General features: G+C 43.8%; 2 protein-coding genes across 3 annotated transcripts; one reads left to right on the forward strand and one right to left on the reverse strand.

Annotated features, from left to right (window-relative positions):
• Positions 1-1722: 1722 nt before the first annotated feature.
• Positions 1723-3975, forward strand: LOC125719939 (SLC35A4 upstream open reading frame protein-like). Of its 2 annotated transcripts, none has more exons than XM_048994850.1 (3): positions 1723-1856; positions 2458-2556; positions 2833-3975. In XM_048994850.1, exons 1-3 carry the CDS (start codon positions 1842-1844, stop codon positions 3028-3030), a joined length of 312 nt encoding a protein of 103 aa, XP_048850807.1. In that variant the 5' UTR covers positions 1723-1841; the 3' UTR covers positions 3031-3975. The 2 variants fall into 2 exon arrangements, with proteins under 2 accessions (XP_048850807.1, XP_048850806.1); XM_048994849.1 differs by lacking the exon at positions 1723-1856 and adding an exon at positions 1863-2013.
• Positions 3976-6238: 2263 nt separating this feature from the next.
• Positions 6239-8894, reverse strand: LOC125719938 (testican-3-like). The gene is made up of 7 exons (XM_048994848.1): positions 8736-8894; positions 7794-7963; positions 7546-7628; positions 7334-7358; positions 7050-7226; positions 6835-6879; positions 6239-6735 (listed from the first exon to the last, which is right to left on the reverse strand). The coding sequence occupies exons 1-7, from the start codon at positions 8810-8812 to the stop codon at positions 6728-6730; spliced, it is 585 nt and encodes a 194-aa protein (XP_048850805.1). The 5' UTR covers positions 8813-8894; the 3' UTR covers positions 6239-6727.
• Between the last annotated feature and the right edge of the window lie 471 nt (positions 8895-9365).

The raw sequence follows: 9365 nt of genomic DNA on the forward strand, positions 1-9365 counted from the left end.
AAAATGTTTGTGGGAAAATTGTTGGGAAAACAAGACTTTCTGGTCATCCACACATTGCAGATGCGCTGTGTCTTTCTGAACCTCTGCTTCTTGTTACGCAGTAAAGCTTCACATAATCGGAGATTCCTGGACAGGGTCTTCTTCAAACACGAAACCCAAGCATTCAGCACCGAGCTGGCAGCGAAGGACAGGGAGAGTACCACATCCTCTCCACATCTCCCGCCGGTCCACCTTAACCAACAGTCACATCCGGACGGTTTTCACATCCCTCTGCCTGTCTGCGGCAATCTAAAGCTACCCTGGAGTGTTGCCATGGCAACAGAGAGCCGGGTCGCACATTTTCTTCCGGGATCATTGGATGGGTCCTTTTAAATCAAGGAAAAATTACAGTCGGGCATACAGGATATGTAGCACCCATGTTACAGAATACTCATTACATATTTTCGGTAAATACCAAACAATTCTTTCAAATTTGAGAGATACTAAACTTCATATTTGCTGGGTGTTATGAGATGAGAGGAACTTAAGGATGAATCCAATAGGAAATGTATTAACAATAAAAAACATTTCTTCATTTAATACAGGCTTTTGCTAATAAGATGTGCTAGGCAACACAAAGAAATTATTTTGCATAATATTTTAAAGATTTCTTTGGTAAATACTTGGCTACTCTTTAATAGTTTAAAGCATCATCTAGCTGGATGGTATTACAAAATGTTTAGGTATCAGTACACCAGACTGTTTGTGGCGTGCTGACATTTACCAGTCTCCTTTACATGAGATCTTTCCAGTTAGAATCCAGACAGAAGAGGAAACAGGTCCATGCAGAATACTCTCCCCTATCGGACCTGCAGAACCTGCCTCTGTTCTCTGCTGCTGAGCGGAGAAAAGTCCAGCTTCAGGATCGATGTGTCGCTTCCGAATTCTGCACAGACCAACCAGACTGCATTCTCTGGTCTAATCCAAGCTCATCAGCAAGGACTGAGATTTATTACCGTTACTCCTAAGCGCAGAAGTAATAGTAATAATCACTTGGTGGAGGTGTTTGGTAATAAAACGTGTTACGAATACTTACACCGCTTTAACGACTGTCATTTTGTTTCTGAACGTGAACTGAAGTGAAACAAATTTACCGACTTACTATCTGTCACATTCCCTCATTTATTTCGCTAAATGATGTGATTGTTTAGTGATTACATTGTAATCATGTCCTTAACAGATAATTCAATTCAAATGGATTTAGACTGTATGTGGGTGTTTCTCAAAAAATAAAATCATATTTTTATGCAGTTAATGTAGACATTCTACGCCATTTCAAACTTCCTGATTTCTTCCAGAAATCCAATATCCTCTTTCCTTGCATTTCAGCCCAAAGTTCCAAACTGGCAATAATGACAGTTCATATAACTGTATGTGCAGGCATATATGATTATCTGATATATTCTTGTATTATACTACAGATATTATAAAAATATAAATACCCTCCTAAAATAGGCCTAGCAAAATATTGTGTATATCAATAATCTTACCTAGCCGCTTATCAAGTGCAGGATGTACGATGGTCATTATACATTGTTTAATAAGAGCAGGAATTTTCTATTTCAAAAAGTAGAAAATTATCCTTTTAAAATTCTTCAAGTTAAATTAAAATCGGTTTCTATATTGTTGTGATTAGAAATAGATTAACCAAAGACACTTTGTCCATTTTAATTTTAAGAACAGAAACGAACGGCAGGGTGGAACAGTCGCGCTGTGTGCGGGGAGACTCGGCTGGCGGCGCCGCTGTGGTGCGCAGCTCCTCCGGCGCAGAGCGGCGCTCACTCCCTGCCTTACCAATAAACATGGCGAATGACAAGGTGAACATCTTCCCGAGTATTTACATGTAGAAAGGGCACTCCAGCTATCAGGGGTGATACTGATTGTATTTTCACTATGCCGGTGCTTTTATACCTTTCTGATCACACTTTGCAGACCGGATTACAGTGTTTTCGGGCGAATGCGACTTATAATGCGGTAAGACAGCAAAAGAGGGCGATAAAACCGGAAGCAAAACACAAGTTATGCAGCTATTTCAGTTTGCTTCATTTGCGCATTGAATAAGCGGCATGTTCATATTTATTTTCTCGCGGATTGATTGAAAGGCTTCATGCAGTCAGTAAGCAGTATTATATGAAGGGACGGGAAAGAGACATTTTGTATGACCTGCTGCTTTGTCGCTTGATTTCGCTTCCCAATTCGGTTCCTGTATACGATCTAAACAGCATATCGGCGTGCATATGGACCCCCTAAAAGGTCGCTCGACGTCTGCCGCTTTCTTAGTGAAAGTTTCACACCGGTGCACCAGTAAATAACTTCGTTTGCAAACGTTTCATTTTCTCATCCGGGTGACAGTAACTCAGGAGTTTGGCTGCACAAGACGAGTTAATCTTTTGTCGGCACTTTTGCCTCCGCTACTAGGATCCTCTGAAGCAGCTGAAAGATCTTGCGTCTCTGAAAGACCAGCTGGAAGACATTCAGAAGAAGGTTGAGAATGAGGTGCAGGCAGGGATCCCCCAGGTCAGTTACCTGCTATGATATCTAGCCTCCAGCGATGGGTCGGTGCCCCTTGTTGGGTCCCTCCTGGTGACCCCGAACACGGCAAGTGGTTTCAGGAGATGGATGGATGGCCTATCATATTCTTACAGGACCAGAGGATATTCAATTATTATTGTTATTCTTACTGTGTTATAATAGTTTTTTTAAAGTAACTTGCCAATTTACTCATTTAAAATCATTAAAGATTTTTGTTTGTTAACCACCATGCCCCCTGCTGGATTATCTGCGTCCTGACAGGGTGGCAGTCTGTTGGAGTCGCCGTTCCTAAAGGGCTTCGTGGCGGGCTACATCGTGTCCAGGCTCCGGTCCTCCGCCATCCTGGGCGTCGTACTGGGCGCCTGCACTGGGATGTACGTTGCACAAAACTTCGACGTGCCCAACATCGAGAGAACCCTGAAAGATTACTTTCAGTCCCTCAAGAAAGGACCAAAATGATGTTTTTTTTCTGTTGGGGGGAAAAAGGAACCAGGAAACGCGTAACTATGCCTTTCTGTACTGATGCTGGAAAAAATCCGTCAACTGGAAAAAACTCCCCCCTCCCCCGACCTCATACACTATGAAAATATAAAGATATATAATACAGGAATGCTTTTCACTTAAAACAAGGGACACGGTCAATGCAAAGTAGCAAACCAGACTGGCTTTATTTATTTAGTTTTCTGAATGTGGTCTGGTGTGGCGTTGAGTTCACTTCCGGATTTATCTACATCCATATTACATTTACGTTTAGACACTTTCTGTTTAGTGACAACCAAAACGTACTCATTAAGCGATCGGGACAATCATCCCTGCTTGATGCCTTGTATCGCTGCATTGGAGCAGAGGAGGTGTGTGGCTCAGAGGGCCTCACCTGGGTCAGGAAGTAAGCGGGGTGGGGTAGGCTGGGGCGAAGGGGGGGGGGGGGTGGCGGTCTTAGGGCTTTTCCCGTATTTCTGTTTGAGAGCTGAGAGATGGGACGTAGCTTTGGGTTCCATCGCCATGGGAACAGCAGATCGCCGTGAATGGCGATCAGTGAGGGGAATCGATCTGCCTTTATCGCCCCCCCCCGCCCCCCCACATGCACTACTCAGAAGACCGGTCCTCGCTGTTACAGTATTAGAGATAAGCACTTAGCGTAATGGACAAAGATGTTCGCAAGCCAGGTCTCTCTGACTGCCGCACTTGATGCCCTTAGCAGATCACGCTTGTGAGGCCGCCAGCCTGGAATGCGGGGATGTTCCGGCAATTTCCGAGCAGCGTCGCCTCGTCCGCGTCACATTATACCTTTGGCCGACGGCTTTTGACTGTCACGTGTCCGTCTGCATGCCTTCTGCGGTTTGCTCTTTGCTTTTGCATTGTAAGCACTTTTACGTGTATTAAAGTTGAACGGCATTATCTAAATTTTGATCATATGCATTTTTTTTATGTAATACTCCAGTTTCTCGCCAAAAACACATTAAGCTGAATTGGAGCCCGCTATGGGTTGGCCCCCCCCATCCTGGGTTATTCCCTGCTGATAGGCTCCGGACCACCCCCCCGTGACCCTGTAAGACCGTGGGTATAGAGGATAAAATTAGTAAATACAGTCGAGCAAAATAAGTAGCGTCTGGTCAGGTCCTGAAGATTCGCGCAATGTAGCATCGCATTTGTAAGAAATGCTGGCATTAATTCCCATTTAGATGCACTGTGGTTTCCAGGTTCATATCCCAGTTTGCCCATTATAGCATCTTTCACAGGTGGACGTGTAACAAATACCTTTATTCTTCACTGGAGAGATCTCTTCGTGGCCTTAACCCTTAACTACGCCTGCCAATCAGAGCAGAGGGGCGGTGTCAGCTGGCACTGACGATTGCCAGTCAGGTTACACCATGGCTGACAGTAACAGGCGATTCCATTCAGTCGGGGTTAACCGCAGCTGACAGTAACAGAGTGAATGTTCAAGCACAGTGTAGCCAAAACGCAAAGCATTTGTGAAGCAAATCTCCTCAAGGAAACAGGATTCTGTACAAACACAGCTTGCGTTGGTCTTGTAAACCCGAACCTTAATATGACAATGTTCACACACTGTTATTATGACGTTTACGTTCCTGCAGTGTGTCCTCGCCCAACCTCTCGGCCTTCTCTTTCCACACTTACTCTCCCGTTTGTCGATTAGCATTAAATCTTTACATTTATTTATTTCGCGTATCTTTTTGTCCAAAGCGGTGCACATTTCAGAGAGCAGGGTCAGCCATCCCCTGCAGGTTACAAGCCTGGCTCTAGGGCCCGATGGTGAAATCAGTCGGGCAACAATGGCATGTGAACCTGCAGCTTTCTTATTCTTAACGGAAGGTCGCTGGTTTTAAGCGACCTTCCAGGTAGGGGCTGTGATTCCTACCCTTCCTCGTCCTCCTCCCCGTTAAGCTGCATCTGAGATCTTTAGATGATTCCTGGTACTTTCCTCCACCCAGGCATCGCCGCTGCTTTGCATGGGGTTGGGTGTCAGTCGCACTGCAAGTTTTTAACGCTAATGAAAGGAGCACTGGGCAGTGATCACGTTATAACCACCCGCTCAGTCCGTACTGGGTTTCAACAAGTTATGGATTTTCAACTCTTCCTCTCCACAGAAGCTGTGCTACACGGCTATTGCAGTGAAACGGTGAAGGTCAAAGACCATGGGTTGTTATTTGAACCAGAAGCCCTGGAGTTGTGCGGCACTCATGTTTATGACCGAGGATCTGTGTGTGTGTGTGTGTGGGGGGGGGAATATAAAATAGTTATGACGGTTGGCTTGGCGTAGCAGCGTAGCCTCACACCTTTGAAGCCGGGGGCTGTGATCCCCGCCCAACCCCCCCATCCCTGAGAGTGTGCAATCGCCGTGATCAGAGACGTGTTCGGGTGGATTGGTGTCTCTGTTCTTTATGAGAGAACATTATGTTCTGAATCATTTCCTTTTTTCATACATATTAATGTTTTAATGTGGTTGTTAGGGCAGTGGAACCAGTGGAACCAGTGTGGCCACACCAAGGCTGCTTCCTTTAGGTAGCCTCACCTCCTATGGGGCCCCAACCTCTAGGAAGCCCCACCCCTAAAGGCCCCACCCTCTAGGAAACTCCGCCCCCTACAGGCCCCGCCCTCTTGGGAGTCCTGCGCAAAGGGGAAACTTGCCTAGATAATAACAGGCTAAATTGTTTTCAAATTGTTTTTTTTTTTCTTTTTATCGATTGTACGCAGTGACATTTCATCTTCGTGAAATATACTCTGGAAATACAGTTAAGCTGAATCCTGTTTCGGGCACCATCACTAGTCTGACATAGCCTGTGTGGTCATGCTGCCACATGGTAATTGTTTACTACTTGAGAACATGCCTCAGGAGCGATTGAGTGAACTTGCAATGCTGACTGTTGAGAAGGATGTTGCTTCAGCCCTCAACTGTGGAGACTTAACCAGAGAATCTGCCTGGAAGCCCAGAAAGATCACGCTGTAGACTGTGAGTGATCGGTGCATTATTATCCGTCATTATAAGTGCACCTGTATTACCATGACCAGGCAGTAGCAGGCGCTGTGATTCCCATTACTTGGTTTATGTTGGCTTCAGTTGCCCCCCCCCCCTCCTCCAGACTCAGGCCTGCTCACATTATTTATAAATTGACATTTTAAAAAAGCAAAATGACAGTCGAGAAGATTTACTCTGTTAGAAAAAGCTTAGAAGTTTATTTCATTACAAGGCTTTTCACACTTACAGTTTTTTCCAAATCATTGATAATCCTCTCATTCTGTTCCACACGATAGAACTAAGGCCTCAGAAAGTGCATTAAACAGTTATCGTTAAAAAAATAGAAGATAAAAGCCTGATAAATTTTTGGATGGAATGTGGAATAAAGAACCAAGGCTCTCGGCCTCAGCCACGTGCAAAATATTACCTGCACTGACTAATTCAACAATGCTGTACCAGTTTCCAAAAACGTTTTGTCAGCTTTTAATTAAAGTCTATCAAATAGAAGTTAGTACTCTTGCAGAAACTCGAAAATGTCTTCCACCGGAAAGATTTTGGGGAGAGTCATACATGCTTAAAGCGCTGATCTCAGCTGATTACGTTTTGCTTCGGGATAAAGATTTCTTATCTGCAGATGATAACAGCGGTTTGCTTCTGGCTGTCACTGCTTGGCAATTTTTACTGATCTAGAAAAAAAAGGCGGTAGACTGTAATAAATACTCACGCTCTTGAGCAAAAATAATTTGTACTGCATTTAATTTAAAACTAGCGACTAGAATAATCACCAGACAATTCTTCCATGCTGTACGTGTCCCTTACATCGCGGAGGCCTGAAAAGGAAAGACGAAAAAATTACAGCTACAAGAGAGAGACAACCGACGGCCGTTCGGTATGGTGATATGTTGCCTGTGCCATATAATATTTGCCGGTTATATGCAGAGATTTCTCCAGAAGTGGGTGGTTTGCGATTAGGAAAAAAAGATTTGGAAGGTCAGTTTACCTTGCACTTCTCCACACTGCGCTCTCCCCGGCCTGTAAGAGTTGGGAATTTCAGTCCCATTGCTGTCCACGCACCAGCAGGAGCCCTTCCAGCACTGCATGGGCCGATAGTTACCCTCTTCATCGCAAACAGGCTGGAAACCCGGCAGCTTGGAGGAGCCGTTCTTACACTTGAATCCTTCGAAGAAATAGATTTTAACATCAGACACACGCCCGGCGATAAATCAGTGAGCATGTTTGTGTGTGTGTGTGTGTGTGTGTGTGTGCGTGAAGCCGCTGAAATACCTGTCATGGGAATGGGGGAAGGGCCCTGAAATGCAAACGAGATATTGTGTGAATTTAGATAAAGTTAGAAGCAACAAAGCCTTGTCACAGTATTCTTTTTCTCTGAAATACTGCCACCTAGTGGTCAGATGCTGATTGCAGCTATTTTCCCCGAAATACTGCCACCCAGTGGTCAGGTTCAGTTACTAGTAGAGAAAAGGTGAGCGACTAACTTTGTCGCTGTCCGGCTTCAAGTCATACACCATCGCGGGCATGCTGTGAATGGGAACATTGATCATCTTGGTTCCGGAAGATCCTGAAACAGAAAATACAATTTAGAAGACTCAGAGTAAAATGTAAGTTCTTATTAATCACTCAAGACATTAAGCTGGAATCAGCCTCATATCGAGAATTTTGTTTGTCTTTAAATAAATACGGCGAACCACACTGCACTCCCAAAGAGGCAGCTGAAAGGCATCACCTCCAGTCTGGTGAAGCAGCTGCTTCCTCAGGGACTCGTTGCTCTGCTCGATGTCGCCCAGCTTGCTCTTCTGGCTCAGGACGAAGTAAGCGGTGAGCGCCTGGCCGGCGACGAGCAGGCAGGCCAGCACGGTGAAACCCGCTACCTTGAATGCCTTCCGGTTGGAATCTCTGTTGGGGCAAAGTGGTAACAGTGACAGTGACATTTGGTTATATGGATGTGTGCCGAAGCTGTTTAAAACCAAAATATGCATTATGCTTCACATTTTAAATAGTCGTAAATAAAAGCTTTCGTGATATCTGTACATGTAATTAATAATAATGATAATATGGATAATTATAATAACTATTCGTTTAAGCCGAGTTAGCCGCAGGTTATTGTTATATTTTATAATTATTGATAATAAAAATAATAATATTATAATGTTATTGCATTGGTTTCTTTTCAAAAGTAAAACTTCCCGAGACCATCGTCACTGGTCACTAGGCAGGTGCCTCCTCTGAAGCGACCAACTTCTCAGAATCAAAAGCAGAACCGAAAACACCTGGATTTATGCACAAAATCCCCCAGAAACCATCGTGGGTTATTAATGTAAACTTTTTTTTTTTTACGCTAATGCAAGTTGAATTCTTTGGGCATCCGGATATTGGAGTTAGGCGTGTTTAAAAAATATGATACGCGGTATATTTCTTAAATAATTCCAATATACTACTGGAAAGCAGTGAACATTTACACATTTGAGAATATCAGATGATTATTATTATTATTATTATTAATAATATTATTATTGTTATCATCCATTGACAGCACTTATAAAAACAACCACCACATTATTATTATTAGTAGTAGTAATAATAATAATCATTATAATGACAAATGTTAATTAACTGATGTTATTGAATAAGAAATGATAAAGAAAAGGTAAGACGATCGGCGCACTACCTCTCGGGGTCGCGCATGCTGATGATAGTTTGCTCCCCGGGATTCGGGATGAGCGGCTCGTTGTGAGACTCAGCCATCGTCCGTTTCGTCTCCTTCGCTTCGCTTCGGTGCGGAAACTGTAAGGCTTCTGCCTCGGCCGCGGGGCTTAAATGGGCTCGTAAAGGGAAAGGCGCCCAAAGGGGGCGGGAGGGGGGGCTCGACTCAGCGCTTTATTTTTATTGGTCTCTCTGTCGGCATCACCAATTGACACGGAGCCTGAACCTGTGAGAGTCTTCACATGCGTATCACTGATTTTATTTTTGATACATATAAATAAAACCAATTGCACTGGTGGACTCAAGAAATACATAATAAAAAAAATAAAATAAATAATAATAATAATAGAATCCATTATTTTACAGTGCTACATGTGGCACACGGACTAAAAATTCAGGAACTGTTATGCAGCCCAAATAAAACATTGTAATTACATTTTATTTTATTGTCATGATGTTGCGCAGCTAACCTCGTGCCTCTTCCAAAACGCTCATATAGTTCATACAGAAAAATGCCAAAAGTAGACTGATCACAGGAACTGCGCCCTTAATCCAATTAGCCAAACAGTGATCTCCTCTGGGATCAGAAAGTGTT

This window comes from Brienomyrus brachyistius, chromosome 24 (genome assembly GCF_023856365.1).
Source record: "Brienomyrus brachyistius isolate T26 chromosome 24, BBRACH_0.4, whole genome shotgun sequence".
Lineage (NCBI taxonomy): Eukaryota > Metazoa > Chordata > Actinopteri > Osteoglossiformes > Mormyridae > Brienomyrus > Brienomyrus brachyistius.

Bases quoted from the DNA above. Each gene is read 5' to 3' on its own strand.
- LOC125719939 (XM_048994849.1), top strand. From the start codon at position 1,933: ATGCCGGTGCTTTTATACCTTTCTGATCACACTTTGCAGACCGGATTA. The intron at 2,014-2,457 runs GTAAGACAGCAA...CTCCGCTACTAG, and splicing joins CGAATGCGACTTATAATGCG to GATCCTCTGAAGCAGCTGAA. The intron at 2,557-2,832 runs GTCAGTTACCTG...GCGTCCTGACAG, and splicing joins TGCAGGCAGGGATCCCCCAG to GGTGGCAGTCTGTTGGAGTC.
- LOC125719938 (XM_048994848.1), bottom strand. From the start codon at position 8,812: ATGGCTGAGTCTCACAACGAGCCGCTCATCCCGAATCCCGGGGAGCAA. The intron at 7,359-7,545 runs GTTAGTCGCTCA...TTTGCATTTCAG, and splicing joins TGAAGCCGGACAGCGACAAA to GGCCCTTCCCCCATTCCCAT. The intron at 6,880-7,049 runs GTAAACTGACCT...TTTCCTTTTCAG, and splicing joins GCAGTGTGGAGAAGTGCAAG to GCCTCCGCGATGTAAGGGAC.